Source organism: Crotalus tigris, unplaced genomic scaffold (genome assembly GCF_016545835.1).
Source record: "Crotalus tigris isolate CLP2741 ecotype Arizona unplaced genomic scaffold, ASM1654583v1 scf7180000019137.2069052, whole genome shotgun sequence".
NCBI lineage: Eukaryota > Metazoa > Chordata > Lepidosauria > Squamata > Viperidae > Crotalus > Crotalus tigris.
In genome coordinates, this window is record NW_024097395.1 from 443818 (window position 1) to 461850 (window position 18033).

At 40.3% G+C, this 18033-nt stretch overlaps 1 protein-coding gene across 1 annotated transcript in view; it reads right to left on the reverse strand.

Annotated features, from left to right (window-relative positions):
• Positions 1-18033, reverse strand: part of NSMCE2 (NSE2 (MMS21) homolog, SMC5-SMC6 complex SUMO ligase) — a 251358-nt gene that overhangs the window by 144167 nt on the left and 89158 nt on the right. The window contains exon 4 of the mRNA XM_039359834.1: positions 7075-7228. Within this exon, the coding sequence (XP_039215768.1) occupies positions 7075-7228 (154 nt within the window). The remainder of the gene's footprint in view (positions 1-7074; positions 7229-18033) is intronic.

Genomic DNA, 18033 nt, shown 5'->3' on the forward strand with positions numbered 1-18033 from the left:
AGGTTACTTAGTTTGATAATGAAACATATGCAAGAAAACAACCAAACTCAGAGAGCACCAAGGACCATTCCCAAACTATCATAAAAGAAAAAAACAGAAGAAAATAAAATGACAAAGTTAACAAGTGATCAAAAAAGTACATAAAACAAATGATTAAAAAAGATGACCTCTGACTTTTTCCAGTCCAGAAACAACAACCTCTAGGTTTAAATGAACAATAGCAATACCTTTAAAACACTAATAATTGTATATTATTATTAAACAATTCATATACAGTATTCTTAAATTTAATCTAACCTATAAATAACCTGTTAAATATAAGTAGTTCATAAAGAAGAGGGAATTAAGCTATTTTCCAAAGCACCTGAAGGCAGGACAAGAAGCAACGGGTGGAAACTAATCAAGGAGAGAAGCAACCTAGAACTAAGGAGAAACTTCCTGACAGTGAGAACAATTAATCAGTGGAACAGCTTGCCTCCAGAAGCAGTAAGTGCTCCAACACTGGAAGTTTTTAAGAAGAGACTGGACAGCCACTTGTCCGAAATGGTGTAGGGTTTCCTGCCCGAGCAGGGGGTTGGACTAGATGACCTCCAAGATCCCTTCCAACTTTACTACTATTACTATTACTATTACCATATATTTAACAATGAACAATATTTCTCTAATGAAATTATGTGTAATCCTTAAATCCCAAAGTCAAAAATATGTGCATTTTATAAGATTGTGGCTGGCTGACAAGTAACAAGTGCTTTCTGAAAGTATTGTGTGGGCTTTTCCCTCAAATCTATTGTTTTAGTTATTTGCAAATTGATGCAGATTTAACCAATCAATTAATGATTAAAAGATTAAGCTCTGTTTGATTTATAATTAAGTCTTCTTAAAATGAATGACAACTTTGTTCGTTATCATCATGATCGCCAGTCTTGCTGGTCTATGCAAGTGACTCAATAATGAATTTAAATACTCTTTTATAATACCCATCTCAGCAGCTGACAGCAGCAAGTTGATTTGTTCTGGGTGACGGAGGAAGCTAAGCAAAGTCATGCCTTGGACAGGACACCACTAAGAAATATCAAGGCTCTATACTAGAATGGGAAGTTTTTAAAAAATCCTTAAAAAGGCAGTGGCCAACCACTTTTGCATGGCTCTCAAGAAGTCTTCAACTATATATGTCCATGAAGTCACCAAGCTCCACTTGAAGAAGACCATCACCTTCTGATTTTCCCACTTTACCTCTTCCTCCATGAGTATTCAACAACAGCCATTGCCATAAGCTGAATCTTTTGAGCAAATATTTGACAGTTTTAAGAATTAGACGTGTATGTATGTGTGAGTGTTAATTATCTATATGCATGTTGGTATGTATTCCCCCTGAAGCTAAGGCAGAAACATTCCATTACAATTGCATGGTTATTGTTTTGCATACCTTAGCAGCATAACCTTTGTGGCTGTGAGAAAATAAAGAAATGCCAAACTAATATACTGTAGTATCAGTAAAATGATCTATTTCCTAGCCAACATCAGCTTCTTTCTCAAAGCATAAACTTGGTTTAGACCTAGAATTCCCATCTTACTATAGATTAGGTTCATTACATCTGAACTGTTGCAGATGGCTGCAGTAAAAGAGAATGAAATTAGTCCAAAACTATCTTACGTTCCCAATATTGTACCAGGATTAATGGACTTCATATGTAAAAGGAGACATAAAAGGTCAAACTGCCCAGGTAGAACTTAAATTTCAGGGCACTGTGTGCCAGGGCAGCCTACACAACTCCTAAAATACTCAGCAAGATTATTCATGCATTTCAGTGTAGTTCAAGTTACTCATCAATAAGGGATTGATGGAGGTCTTGCAGACTAGTTAAGAACTAGGGTTTCATAGAAACCAATTGAGAACTTAACTTCAAAATGGTGGTAGGAGTTCTATGGCGCTCCCTATCAAAGAACTGTTTCTCAGGATGCTCTAGGAAGAGGGAATATTTTTTATACAGTGGGGCAGTGAAATTTCAAATATTCTGCTCACCTCTTAATTACAAAGCACAGACTATGTCCCTCAACAATTCTTCTCCAAACCACAGTAGCTCACTCTCTGGTGTTATGTATGTTGCAGTTTCCTAATAATATATTCTATATCAGTGGTTCTCAACCTCTGGGTCGAGACCCCATTTGGGGTCAAATAACCATTTCACGGGGGTCGCCAAACAACGCAGTCCGCCATTTTTCCCCCTTTTCCTTAGCTGTGCTACTCCCTTTTATTCTATTGGCTTTTGAAAGCCAATAGAATAGACTCTCTTGAATAGAGTCTAATTCTATTGGCTTTCAAAAGCCAATAGGAATTGTCCAGGCTGTCTCTGCCCTGCTGAGCCTGCCAAAAGTCCCATTCTGCAAACGGTGCTGGACCAGTTGAATAGTCCTCGACTTACGACCGGTTGGGGGTCGCGGCATTAAAAAGGTTGAGAACCACTGTTCTATATGATACGGAAATGAAGCTTTGAGAACAAATGAGTTCTCCTTTGCTGAAGGTACATTAGGACAGCAGGCCCAACCATTCCAGCTTGGCAGACCGGTGGTGGGGGAGAGCAGATGGTTCTGTGTGATTGGCAGGCCCATGTCCAGCTCCATTTGCGCAATGAAGCTTTGTGTACAAGTGTGTGCACCCACCGCTTACAGAAATGGAGCTTTGAGCGCAAGCACATGTGCCCGCCGCTCACCCACCGCTTAAGCAGTCTGGTTCTGAATGGGCCATGGCCTAATAGTGGGCCATGAGTTAGGACCCCTGAGTTAGGACACTATATTAGCATTCTTACCTGCAGACTTTGCACAGACTTCTCTTGCTAAGGAAGTGTATTGCTAAGGGCTCTTTCTTTTCTTTGTCAAAGACAGAAATCTAGTCTGTAATTTATAATTGCTCATTTCCTCTCCCAACTAAGTGTTTTAATACAATTATTATACTAAGCTGGGGGCAGCCCTGTCTTGACTGATCTTAAAATGCCAAAATCAGCCATTAGTGTTGAGTAGGAGGGAACCAGTAAATAGCCAGTTGTACTGAGAACCTCAACATTTGAAAAATAGCAATAATAAACCCTTCCATATTCTTATCAAGGTAATCCCATGAGTCTGTCTATGGCAGAGGTTCTCAACCTTTTTAATGCCGCGACCCCCAACCGGTCGTAAGTTGAGGACTACTCAACCGGTCGTAAGTCGAGGACTACTCAACTGGTGCAGCACCGTTTGCAGAATGGGACTTTTGGCAGGCTCAGCAGGGCAGAGACAGCCTGGACAATTCCTATTGGCTTTTGAAAGCCAATAGAATTAGACTCTATTCAAGAGAGTCTATTCTATTGGCTTTCAAAAGCCAATAGATCAGCGGTTCTCAACCTGTGGGTCGGGACCCCATTTGGGGTCAAACGTCCATTTCACGGGGGTCGCCAAACAACGCAGTCAGCCATTTTTTCCCCCTTTTCCTTAACTGTGCTTCCCTTTTATTCTATTGGCTTTTGAAAGCCAATAGAATAGACTCTCTTGAATAGAGTCTAATTCTATTGGCTTTCAAAAGTCAATAGGAATTGTCCAGGCTGTCTCTGCCCTGCTGAGCCCGCCAAAAGTCCCATTCTGCAAACGGTGCTGTACCAGTTGAGTAGTCCTCGACTTACGACCGGTTGAGTAGTCCTCAACTTACGACCGGTTGGGGGTCGCAGCATTAAAGAGGTTGAGAACCACTGCAATAGAATAAAAGGGAATAGCACAGCTAAGGAAAAGGGGGGAAAATGGCGGACTGCATTGTTTGGCGACCCCCGTGAAATGGTCGTTCGATCCCAAATGGGATCCCGACCCACAGGTTGAGAACCACTGGTCTATGCCATTAAAAGGAGTTGACTCGAGAGAAACTTTATTTTCCCTTTAAATCCACAGTATCCTAGTACTGAAGAACTCAGATGCCTTACTTCAAAAATCTTCAGAAGATTTTCCATATCAGCCTACCTAAGGTTACCTATCCACAATTATCTACTTTATGAAAACATGCTCTAGAGCAGGGTTTTTCAATCTTTTCACCCATTGTACCACTTTTAGGATATGGCAATATCCGAGTACCACCAGTTGCCTAGCAAGGTATCAAAAACTTGATGACCCCCCCCCAAAGAGGAAAAAAGTGATGAAGTACAGGTAGTCCTCGACTTACAACAATTCACTTAGTGACTGTTCGAAGTTACAACGACACTGAAAAAAATGCCCTCCAAGCCACAGCCGAGCAAGACACCTGCCTGCCTGCCTGGCGACACTCTTCCTCCTGTCTGAGGTTTTCATTGTTGTGAGCATTTCTGTTGAGGATTGGCAGTGGAGGTGGGGTGGGGGGGTGTTTGGTTTTTATTCCCCCCTCCGTCTGCTGGGTTGTTGCAGCAGGTGACACTGTGGCTGTCATAAATATGAATCAGTTGCCAAGCATCTGAATGTAAATCACAAGACCCTGGGGATGCTGCAACATTCCAGCTGATCGGCGCTTCTTCTGGGCTCAGCAGAAGCGCCAGGATCCGCACCGAGCTCCAGCTGGATCCTGATGCTGATCCTGGCACTTCCGCTGAGCCCTGACAACCCTGCAGCTCCAGCTGTGTCTCGCTCAGGCTTCTGTGGTGCTGCCACCAGTTCAGCTCATTCCCCTCCCCCACTACCACTTTTCTAGGATGCTCGCGTACCACCTGCCAGGTGCCAATGTACCACAGGGGGTACCTGTGCCACTGGTTGAAAAGCCCTGCTCTAGAAGAGCAGTTTCTAGACACTTCCTTCATGCAAACTATTGCCTCACCATTCCAAACTTTGATAGATCATAATAAGCTAAGAATTAGCCTTAAGAATCTGAAAGAAATGACCCCAGACCAGTTTAAAAAGTGCTTGTGGAACACCAAAATTAAATGCATATTATTTTTTTCAAAATCGATTGGATATGAACTGCTTCCATAAATAGGCCTTTTAGTTTCTTCCTTGCCTTCTGAAAACTGGAAATGCAGCCTGCGTTATTCCCAATAGCATTGTGGACATGCATGCCTGGAAGAAATTTGGAAAACAAGCTGTCCAAGGATCCCAGTTTTCCTACAGCAGCCCCAAAATGACTGAATTGGGCCATAGGGATTTTAATATACTGCAGTGTTGCAGGGCTTAGATACACACGCTGTAAACCTGGGAACAGACACCGTAAGCATTTTCTAACAATACAGTTCCATGATTATAGCAAAGGTCTCTTTAGAGTTGCAACACAGCCTGGATTGTGAAATTGGAGCAATTTTGTAAAGAGTGACAAAATTAAAACAGCTTACCTAATCAGTTTAAAAAGATCATATCAAAATGAGAATGTAACATATGCATAAAATTTTTTTAAAAGCTCACCTTCAAATATTAAAAAAGGATATGGAGCAAGATTTTCCTTATATAGCTTATTTATGCAAATAAAATCAGCACCGTGAGACTAAAGAAAAATACTTTTTTTTAAACTATGGTACTGGGACAGCTTCCTTTGAGCCCAGTAAGTGGAATGAAAATCATGGCCTCTTCCCCCCCCCCCACCGTCCACTGTCCTCTTTTGTGTTTTAAAATAATGTACAGGTACTAGAAAATTAAAAGGAAAGTAAAAAGAAAGTGTTGAATTGGTTTAAGTGTACATATTAACTGGAAACAGAGTATAACAATAATCGTTCTGGCTTCCATTCAGTTTGATGATAGAGAATTTGCTCTCAAAATTATTTCAAAGAAGAAGAGAATTTTGGTGAAAATCTCATGGAGTGTTGTTTGCTCACACCTATTTACTAATGAGAAGGCTCTGTGTGTCTTTGGGAGTGAAGTCCTTTTGGTTGCTGTACAAGGCTTTTTCCAGGTCACTGGAGCTTTAAATTTAACTCAATGCTTCAATTCAGTCCCAAGGAGGGATGATTCAATCCCATTCAATGCATCGGGGGAAACTCCTTCTAAGGCAGTGTTTCTCAACCTTGACAATGTTAAGGCATGTGGACTTCAACTCCCAGAATTCCACAGCCAGCATTGCTGGCTGTGGAATTCTGGGAGTTGAAGTCCACATGCCTTAAAATTGTCAAGGTTGAGAAACACTGTAAAAAGGGGTGCTTTTTGAGCTGGTCATTAATTAGGAGAAATCCTCCCTTTGAGAAATTATTAGATTTTTTTTTTCCTTCCCAAGAAAGAATCCAGAGAAATCATCACTCATCCACTTGACAGACAAAATTCAAAAGACCAGTTGTTAAAATGGATGGGAACACAAAGAACAACAACAAAAAAAAGCTCTATTCGGTTTTTTCATCTCAACATTCTAGACAGAAGTACTGTTTTTCCTTTGCTCCTCTTCGAAAGCCAAGAGGCCATTTGGGATGGGAGGGCTGAGCAAAAAATCTACCTGCTATTTGTTTTGGATGCAGAGCAGTGGTTTCTCTACCCCTGGGCTGCCCTTGAAAAGTACCCAGAAACTTTGATTAGTTCAAAATGTAATGCCCTGCATGGTTTTGTGCAAGTTTAGATTTGTGCATCTTTGGCCGATTTGCTTCCGGTTCCAAGTCAAGGTGCTGGATACACTTTTAAAACCCTACATAGCTCGGGACCAGATTATTTGAAGGACCGTCATTTCTCAGTTACATCGACCCAACCCACTAGAGCAGGAAGGCAGGGCCCCCTCTCCGATGGGGTTTCATCTAATGCAGAACAAGAAGAAGGCCCTTTTCCATGGTGGCTTCCTCCCTGTGGAACATCAATCCCGTAGGAATAAGACTGGTTCCCACCTTGATACTTTCAAAAGACCCTTAAGACATGGTTTGGCCAGTGGGCCTAGGGACCCAAGGGTGATACAAAACCCATCAAGTGGCTTGCTTGACTGTTGTTGCTAGGGGCATGGGGGAGGTATTCGGCTTTGTATGTGGGATTTTATTTCTGTAAGCTGCCTGGAGTCACTGTGACTTGGGCAGCTATATATATTTTCTTAATACATGAATAAATGTCACAGGTTCATACTAAGAGACAAAAGTAACAGAGGCACAGAGACCATATAGAACATGATGAGTTTAGCAATAAAGCCACACTTACACTGAGCCTTCATCTGCTTTAGCTGCTCCTTAAATACGACAACTTTCTCGTTTCTTTGTAAATCAGCATCACAGTTCTTGCTTTCCAGGTTTCTGAATCTCTCCATGACTAGACATCTTATATCTGGGACAATTTCTGGCTTCTCTTGCTTTATCTGGAAAAGGAAAAACACACACATACATAACATAAAAGAAGACATAGATTTAACACAGTTATTCCCAAGCAAATATCAGTTCTCTGAGCTCATCTGAAAAAAAGGCAGTGATTTTCTAAAATTCCCAGATTATTCTCCTTGCTCCAATGACATTAAATTCCAGAACTGCAAGAATATGGAAATTATTACACCAAGTTTACAGTACATGCCACAATTTTCATTAAAATGGGTTTGATGCACTTAATTAATGACTTGCTTTGATTCAAATGGGGAATTTTGAAATGAACGTGCTGAAAAATTCTGCCACAAAATAGTATCATAACATTGCAGCATGTATTCATTTTTAAAGCTTCCAGAACAATAAAAGAGAATGGAAGAAAGGTCTTTAGAAATGAAGCATTCTCAGAAATAGTGATATTGAAACTAGGCATGCTAATTCAATCGAAAGATTAAATATTCTTTGAAAAATTAAACAGATGGGCTGAACTCACAACTCTAGGAACTGTGAGAAAAGGGAAAGCCAAAGCAACACTGATTCACATTTACCATTTTTCTCTGCCAATACATCGATAGTGACTTAATGGAGGAAGGAATGCAGCCAATACAGTGCTAGGCTGCATTAACAGAGGGATAGAATCAAGATCACGTGTAGTATTAACACCAATATACAATGCCTTGGTAAAGCCACACCTGGAATACTGCATCCAGTTTTGGTCACCATGATGTAAAAAAGATGTTGAGACTAGAAAGAGTACAGAGAAGAGCAACAAAGATGATTAGGGTACTAGAGGCTAAAACGTATAAGGAATGGTTGCAGGAATTGGGTATGTCTTATTTAATGATGAGAAGGACGAGGGGGGACATGATAGCAGTGTTCCAATATCTCAGGGGCTGTCACACAGAAGAGGGAGTCAAGTTATTCTCCAAAGCGCCTGAAGGCAGGACAAGAAACAACGGATGGAAACTAATCAAGGAGAGAAGCAACCTAGAACTAAGGAGAAACTTCCTGATAGTTAGAACAATTAACCAGTGGAACAACCTGCCTCCAGAAGTGGTGAATGCTCCAACACTGGAAGTTTTTAAGAAGAGACTGGACAGCCATTTGTCTGAAATGATATAGGGTTTCCTGCCTGAGCAGGGGTTGGACCAGATTACCTCCAAGGTTCCTTCCAACTTTACTACTACTACTACTACTACTACTACTACTACTACTACTACTACTATTATGTCCAGTAGCAAGCATCTCCTATTTCTGTAAAGCTTCAACCATAATTATCAACATCTCCTTAGCATTTGCCAGATCACTACTTTACTCATATCACTCTGTTCATAGATGTTTTGAAATTCTGAATACCGTACAAAGTTAAAATGTGCCCAGTCTGCTTTTAAAGCTCCCTAAATTGATGGCTGTGGCGAAGTCTGAAGGCAATAAATTCCTTGGTGTAGGTAGTCCTCGACTTACAACAGTTCATTTAGTGACTGTTCGAAGTTACAATGGCACTGAAAAAAGTGGCTTATGACCATTTTTCACACCTATGACCATTGCAGCCTCCCCATGGTCACATGATTTATATTCAGATGCTTGACAACTGGCTCACATTTATGACGGTCGTAGTGTCCTGGGGTCATGCAATTGCCTTTTGCGACCTTCTGACAAGCAAAGTCAATGAGGAAACCAGATTCATTTAACAACTCTGTTACTAACTTAACTGCAGGGATTCAGATAACAAATGTGGCAAGGCAAGTCGTAAAATGGAGCAAAACTCACTTAATATATTTCTCAGTTAGCCACATAAATTTTGGGCTCAATTGTGGTTATAAGTCGAGGACTACCTGTAAAACTAGACCAGTAGGTCCCAGTCCTACTAACTTCCAGATGTTTGAATTTCGACTCCCAAACTTCTCAGCAATAGACAGAATAGGTAAGCAATTCTGGGAATTGACCTATACATTAGCATAGTGTTTCTCAACCATGGCTGGCTGAAAATATGTGAGTTGAAGTCTACACCTTTCAAGTAGCCAAGATTGAGAAATAATGTTTTAAGAAGATAACTAGGCTGAGGAACACTTAACTATACTTCCTTCTTTTGATCAGTTCTGAATCTCCCTTGCAGTTTCAGGGGATGGACTGAGTTCTAACACTGAATATTGATGATATGAAAAACTTTTCACTATCCATGTTTTCTACATCTTGTACAATTTTTATATGCCTCATATTTCCTCTTACTAGCTTTCATTCCACAATCACTACTGTCTTTTCTTTTCAGTTCCAGCCTACTCATTATTACAATTGCCCTTTACCACCACCCCCCCCCACACTTTTTCAGTTCAACAATATCTGCTTTGAGGTTTGATGAGCAATCTATGGAATGAAACTAGAGACAATCATTTTGTCATAAAATCTGATGTCTTCCAAGTCATTAAAGGAACCACCACAGGAAGAATTACGGACTAATCTATAAAATATATGCCAAGTTATAACTTAAAGGAAGTTACAAAATGTTCTACAGACGGTACACAATGCCATCAGTAATATTTACCACAGATAAATCACATAATAATAATAAATGTTGGAAATGTCGTAAATCAGAAAGAACATGTTCTCACATATGGTGGAGGTGTAAAAAATTTATTTAAATTTGAAATGAAACTACAACTCTTTTTAGTAGGCATAATAATCTCAGAAAAAAATTATCAGAAGCATTATAATTTAATGTGATACATGCTTACAACAGCAAGAATAGATTTTGTTCCACACTGGAACAAAGATACAATTCCAATAGTATCTTATATCTCATTGGGAACTTAAAAGTTAGGGAATATGTAGCAATGGCAAAACCAATGTTTTATATATACAGAATAGACGTTTAACCAAATTTAAGCAAGAATGATCTCCATACATACAATATATTACACAACATTGCAAAAACAAGCATTTACACTCTGGTTTCTAAGATGGCTTAAATTTATACAATATGGCAAATTAGCAGATGTATAAAAAAGAAAAAGTTAGAAACCCATAATCCTTTTTCTTTTTCTTTCTTCTTCAAAATTATTTTTGGGTATTTTAATTCTTGTTAAATTAATTTAGCTTGTATTTTTCCCTTTTATTAACAATATATCAGGTACTGTATATATCAATTTCAATACTAAGTAACTAGCTCCAGACCAAATCCTTTATTGTACAACAAATACCTTGATGATAATCTACAGCGATCTACTCAAATTCAAAAAATAAAATGATTTAATTTTATGCTTGTAATATTGATATCCTAAATTGTTATTTAATATCAACTAGTACAAATACCATTGGAACAGGTAGTCTTTGAGATATGACTGTAATACAGCCTACCCATACCAGAAGACTCTACCATACCATCACTAAAAATGATGGAAGAAATTTCCTCTTACAGTTTCCAAGGATTTGACAATTGTATTTGCTTATTAGATTTTCATCCTGTCTTTATTACTTTATAAGTTAATTCAAGGCAGTGAACATGTATAATATGGCCGCCTCGAGTAGCCCCACAGAGAGATAGGCAGCAAATAAATTTAACAAAAAAATACTTCTTCCTCTCCTATTTTCCACAGAATAACTGTGGGGTGGGGTGGAATGGGATGGGTTGAGAGACAGTGAATGGTCAAAAGACACTCAACCAGTTTTCATGCCTAAAGTGATACTAGAACTCACAGTCTCCTGGTGATTGGCCCAAAATCATCTTTCATGCCTAGGGAGGGACTAGAACTCACCATCTCCTGGTTTCCCAGTTTCCAGTAGGAAAGACCAGCACCTTCACTACTAGGCCAAAATGGCTCTCAATATAGAATAATATACAATATATCTAGAACAATATAGTTAGAACTCCAAGTGCACTCTAACCATAGATTTATATAAGAGAGATACTATATTCCCTGTCTTCCTCATGATTACAAGAATGGAATTTATTTTTTCTTTTCCAGAGTTACATATTGGACCAAAAATTTCATGTAGCTATCCAGCACATGTTCAAAATAGTTTTCCTAATCAGCCCCAGCTATTCAGATCCTATTAATTAACAGGAACATCTTGCAATTTAGAAAAAAAAATACTATTATTTTGGGGAACTATTTAAAAATGCGCAAATATCTGTGACGACTAATATATGTTCCATGGGGATTGTATGGGAGAGAATACTACCCAATTTTCACCCAGAGCATGGTTTTTCAAACTTGGCACGCTGGCTAGAGAATTCTGGGAGTTGAAGCCCATGCGTTATAAAGTTGCCAAGTTTGAAAAAACATTGACCTGAAAAGATCAGAGAATATTATCCAAGACGAATTTGGATGTACCCTACAAAATGAGCAGTGATACACATAGCTTTTCTGCAATACGTGCCCTTCCTTAGCCTCACACTCTTCAAACTGGTTGTGACTGTTACTCCCTCAAATTCCCAGGCAACATGTAGGCTGAGTAGTTTGGGAGTTGCAACAACAGGACCCAACATACAGTAACCAAAAGGGAAACTAGTTGCTCATTCACTATTACTAAGCTCCTAAATCAGACACATTAAATCCTAGAGTATTGTTCATAAACCAGAAAATATTATCTCATCATAAGGGTTACCCGGGGACTCAAGAATTTCCCTGCATCTCTGTCCCCCACAGAGAGGATCGTGAAGATCCCATTTCTGAGTTATTATTCTGTTAATATGCACGCGTGAATGAAATACACATGTTCCCTGCAATTAATCAGTTGAGATTTCTTTAACCAAGCAATCACTCTCAATTAACAACAACAGGATGTCATTTCTTACAATTTAATCCAGGAGAAATTGGGAAAGTTCACCTGCCCATACCTGAATGTTTTCACATACACTTCCAGTGCCAATTTGAGATATTGTTTTAGGTATGACTATGTACACACACACTCTTGCACACACCCTTTAAATAATATACTGGTAGCAGCCAATAATTCCTGAAATAATGACAAGCACTTTCGCTAAATCTCTTTTATGACAACAAATGTTCCCAAGGAGTCATCTCAAACATTGCTTCAATCCTACTTCATTTGAGCTATGTAGGGGAAGTTGGTGCTTTTGAATTTCCATATGTCACAGCAGCATATTCTGTGTGGAGCAGGAATCCCCAACCCTCGGTCCATGAACCGGCACCGGGACACGGCATGCCAGCAACCGGGCCATGAAAACAAGAGAAGTCCCATTTGCGGGTTACAGGCAGCATGCAAAACCACTCTTCCTCCGGTCTGCAGAAAAATCTTTTTCCATGGAACCAGTCCCTGGTGCCAAAAACGTTGGGGGCCGCTAATGTGGAGTGTATAAGACACCAAAATCAAATATAGTTACTTTTAAACAAATATTCTCCTGTCTGCTTGCACAAGCATCCTATGAACTGGAGCCAAAGACAAGCAAAGAAGCAAAATTACAGATACCTAAACTTCTTTCACAAGCCGAGCTGCAAATGTGTTAATAGATATGTAGAAATACAGCACAACAGTGAAACTCTGAGGAACAGAAACAATGATGATCTTACTGGGTCTCAGTAGGTGGTGGCCAAATGTTTAACTGAATTACCTTTGAATTTTATTTACACCACTCATTTTGAGAATTGATCCCCCGTCTTTCAAGTTGAGCTCACATCATGGTGAATTTGTGGACACATCCACATCACCAGGGTTCTCAACCTTAGTAACTTTAAGAGGTGTGGACTTCAACTCCCAGAATTCCCTAGTCAGCCATGGAATTCTGGGAGTTGAAACCCATACATTAAAGTTGCTAAGATTGAAAAATATTCCACATTCCTTAAAACTCAAAACAAAAAGTTCTTTTGTAGTGTTCAGATTTCACTTCTGGATACTCTTCTATGCTATTTTATCAAGGGTGTACATGGCTCTAGATAGATAGACAGACAGACAGACTAGTCTGTTTTAATGCTCAAAGTTCTGCTGTATCAACCACTCCAATATTAAACTTTGATAGTCAAGTGGACAAGTGCTCTGTGGAAGACTTATTCCTTACTTTTTCCCACAAGCCAAGACTGCCTAGCTTACATAGATGTAAGGCAAGGAAATCCATTCCTTCATTCCAAGTTGCAAGATTTACAGCTCTTATTAAGTTTATAAACAACATTCAAAATAAATATGCTTGCAAATTAGGTTGAATATATAGGATTGCTTTGGAGCTGTTTTTAATTGAATTGAAAACTAAATTTTTTACTGAAAAGAAATTTTCAATAAGGGCAACTTGCAAAAAATGCTACAGGCTATTCTAAGTTCCTTTCTGAATTCTGCTTTTTCAAATATGCCTTTTTAAAAGTGCCTCCAGTAAGGCAGGGCTTTCCACCCCTCACATAGACAGATTTTCCAAGGACAGTCTACATTCCATAACTCCTAAATAAACTCAGTAACTGAGATAATGTTTTTCTCCACCATGTACGAGTTTATGGCTGAAACTCTTGGTGTTCTTTCTTCTTTTTCTTGTGCCATATCCATTATCGGATGTTGGCGATCATGTTGGCGATCTTATTTTTATCAGCAACCGCACGAAAAAGCGCTGCTTTTTGTCCAAACCAGTCCCTTAGATTTTAAAGCATTAGATTTGGTGTTCTCTTAACTATATTGATATTTCTCCAATATTTCACAGAAGGTCTACTTGTTGGCTAAGATCCCAACCAGTACAGCTAGTCCTTGGCTTACAAACCATTTGTTTAGTGTCTGTTACAAAAATAAAACTGTTACTTTTAGTGAAGTTACACAAGCACTGAAAAAAGTGACTTATGACCATTTTTCATACTTACATCCGTTGCAGCATACCTTGGGTCACGTAATCAAAATTTGGATGCTTGGCAACTGGCTCATATTTATGACGGTTTCAATGTCCTGGGGTCATGTGATCACCTTTGTGATTGATGACCATTTTTCACACTTATGACCATTGCAGCATTCCTGTGGTCACATGATTTATATTCGGATGCTTGACAACTGATTTACATTTATGATGGTTGCAGTGTCCCGGGGTCATGTGATCCCTTTTTGCGATCTTTTGACAAGCAAAGTCAATTGGGAAGCCAGATTCGCTTAACAACTGTGGCAAGGAAGGCTGTAAAATGGGGCAAACCTCACTTAACAACTGTCCCACTTAGCAACAGAAATGTTGGGCTCAGTTTTGGTAGTAAGGATTACCTGTACTAAGAATCTGAGCTGGCTAATACGGGGAAAAATACTGTCATAACTGAAATATAAAGGACTTGTGTGAAGAACTAAGATGCCTCTGTTTTGCCCACCAATATGTGGTCTTTGAATATATTAAATTAGGAAGGTGTCACAGGTATAAACAAAGACTCAGCTATAGCTGAACTCACTTCTAAAGAGCTAATTTAGAGTCTAGATAAATTGATAGGTTTCTTTCCAGCAAAGAGTTGTGGGGAGATCCGTAATTAACATTTCACATTTTTTCTCTCTTCTTAGTCGTGCTGTGGAGAGAATTCCCCCAACTTCAAAAACCAGCCAAACCAGTATGATACCTAACCTAATCTGTTGAATCTTTTAGCCATGGTTCTTACTGCACCAAATTGTGATGACAAGCACCATCAAAGCAGGAATGAAAGCCTGAAAAGACTGAAGTTAGGAGGGGGTGGAGGGGTGGAAAGGGAAGAACGAATCTGCGGCTGCATCCTAAGAAGAATGTTTGAAAGACAAAATCCAGAGAGGAAGGAATGAAGTATTGTACCGCAATATCTTTATCACTATTAAAAGATTGAAGCTGGGGAGTTAACAGACCGGCCAATGCAGGTAGTCCTTGATTTATGTTACTAACCCAGTTGCTAAGTGAATCTGGTTTCCCCATTGACTTTGCTGGTCAGAAGGTCTCAAAAGTGGATCACGTGATCATGGGACACAGCAACAGTCGTACGTATGAACCAGTGGCCAAGCATCTGAATTTTGATCACATGACCGTGGGGATGCTGGAAAGATTGTAACTATAAAACTATAAAAAATAGTTGTAAGAGACTTTTTTCCGTGCCGTTATAACTTTGAACGGTCACTAAATGAACTGTTGTAAGTCAAGGACTACTTGTACTTCAAAAATGCCATTCCTGAGATGTTATCAAGAAGACTCCAAATCAAGGTTGCTTCCTAAAGAACTGATCATGGGGTGACTTTGTTCATGAGGACGGGTGAGATGTTCAGTTCTATTTCTGTCAGGTCTGCAGTAATGTCACCCTGAACAGCTATTTTTTTTAAATGGCTCATGGGGCCATCTTGATTCCATTCACTGTTAGTCAGATAATCTCAACTCATCAATCCTGCAACCCCTCTCAGTGAACATGGAGCACCATCGTTGGTGTGTTGCTGCTTGTTCTGTCCCAGCCTACACGAGTCCTTGTTATGCTCACATAACAAGAAACAGGCAGGAACCATAAGAAAAAAACAACCCCTTTTATTCTCATAGACCTGAGTCAATGTCCAAGGCAAACAAACACAGTCCACAGAAACTCGATCCTCAACACGAACGGTTGCCTTTGGCAACCAGCACCTCCCACACCTTCCCTTTTATAATTCAGCCAAGGTATGGCTTCCTAATGCCTTCTCCTTTGCCTTTGGAGCCACCCCATTGTGTTCCTCTGTCCTACTCGCTTCTCTTTCCTGCGCATTCGTGCATCCGGGATTTGTCCCAAGTGTTCTTCATCACTGTCCAATTCAGGCTCTTAGCACAGCTGTGTCTCAGCCTGAGCGCGAGTAGAGGGGCCAAGCTCCTTGTCCGACTGTAAGTCTTGAGGCTTCTCAGAGTCATCTTCTGACTCTAATGTCACTCCAGGCCCCTCCTCCTCCTCTGATTCCTCAGACTCAGCTGCCGGATCCACTGGCTGGCGAGGAATCACAACACTGCTTTCCAGATGTCAAATTGAAGGAAACGCTTGAAGTCAACCAACACCTTGAGAGCAAATACCGCCGTGTTGCTTCAAATGTACTAGTGTGAGGTAAAAAAGGACAACCTTCATGATACTTCTGTCAATGAAGAAACAATTATATGCCTCAATCAACAGTTCCCTGGGATTGGCTAATGTGCTGTAAATTCACATGCTATTTTGTCATGGGGGTGGAGGAACAGAGAGTATCTAAAATATTTGGCCAGTGACACAACAGTGCGAGCAGGGAGTGGCCATAGCACAGTAGAATTAATGGGCTAATCCCCTCAAAATTGCTTATAGCAATTGCAGCAATGATAACAACAGCAGCCTTTCTCTAATATCTATTGGAAAAACACCTCTGTAGCAATCCGGTTTATCAATACTCTCTATCACTGACTCAGAGCTTTCAAATGCATTAACATACTTTCTAATATTTAGCTTCTGTAATCTAGCAGCTCACGATAATTTCTACTCCTGAAGTGTTTTCTCTCTGTTTTTCCACTCATGAGTTTCTCTGACGTAAAGTCCTCTACTTCTGACTACTCCAAACAGCAAACTCAAGACAGACTAAACAAAGCTGGCAAGAAGGCAATTGGCAGTTCTTTCTTTATTGTACTTAATGCAAATGTGGAAATATGTCATCTACCATGTGGTCTATAAGGTATCATTCATTTGTTCATTCATTCATCCATCCATTCATTCGAATTTGTGATAGTCTCTCATCTTCAATGGACTCTGAGCGGTGTACAAATTCAAAACATCCATAGAAACAGATAAGACATTAAGACCACACAGACAGTCCAGACTAAAATGATCTTAAAAGCTACACAAAAAAGCTTTCCCCAAAATATAATAAAACTGTCCAAAAGAGGCACCAGGTCTTATTTTTAGGAGGGGGGTTTCTTTTCCACTCACCTCTGGCACTGACAGCCCTGCCCAGCCGGCCCACATCTCCTGCGGCCAAAGGAGCAGCTTCATTCTGCATCTGAGAATGGAGCTCCAGCCTGCACTTCACAGTCACAGGCCTTTCTGGAAGGCCACTGCAGCCGAGTACTGAGTATGGATTCAATCCATTGCTCGGTTCTCAGCTGCACAGGCTTTCCAGAAAGGCCTCTGATGATAAAATGCAGGCCTGGGGATGTTGCAGAAGAAGTGGGTCAGCGAGGAGGAGGCCTGGCTGCAAGGTAAACAGGTACGGGGCGCACGGGACAGCTCCACACCCCAACCCCCATCCTAGCTTGATTTTTAGGTGTGTGCCTCGCCCCAAAACTAGGGCTTATTTTTGGGGTAGGGCTTATATAAGGCCCAACCACTCTCCAAAATCAAGCTAGGGCTTATTTTCGGGGTAGGTCTTACTTTCAGAGAAACACGGTATATTAATATATTAACCCCAGGCCCGAGACTGCTGCACTCATGTCAGAAGCACCGAGGAGCTTCCAGGTTGAAAAGATTAGCCAGTGACATCACTATTGCCCTGGGGACACCCAGTGGGGGTTCCTTTCACGTCTCCGGTAGGAGCTGGAGTGAAAGATGGGAACTTAACCCTGCCCCGTGGCAGTTTTCGGAACTCGAACGTGGGCTTGCTAGCCTCCTGCCCAGTGTTCCTACCTCTCAAGCCACCATGTTTCTACAAGGCCTGAGACTAAAGCCAGAATATTAAGTGCCATTTTTTAAAAAAAAAAATCCAAGAGTTCACATTACAAGTTATTCATGATTTCATTCCCAAACGAAAATAATGATCTGCAAAGAAGAAGCTCATGCAGGCTTCCAATTGTGATGATGATCCACGGATGCACCATAGGCATCTGCTGGAAGCTACAATGATACCATATGCCTCATGACATGTTCGTGCAAAAGATACGAATTATTTAACATGTCACTTGGACAAGGACATCACA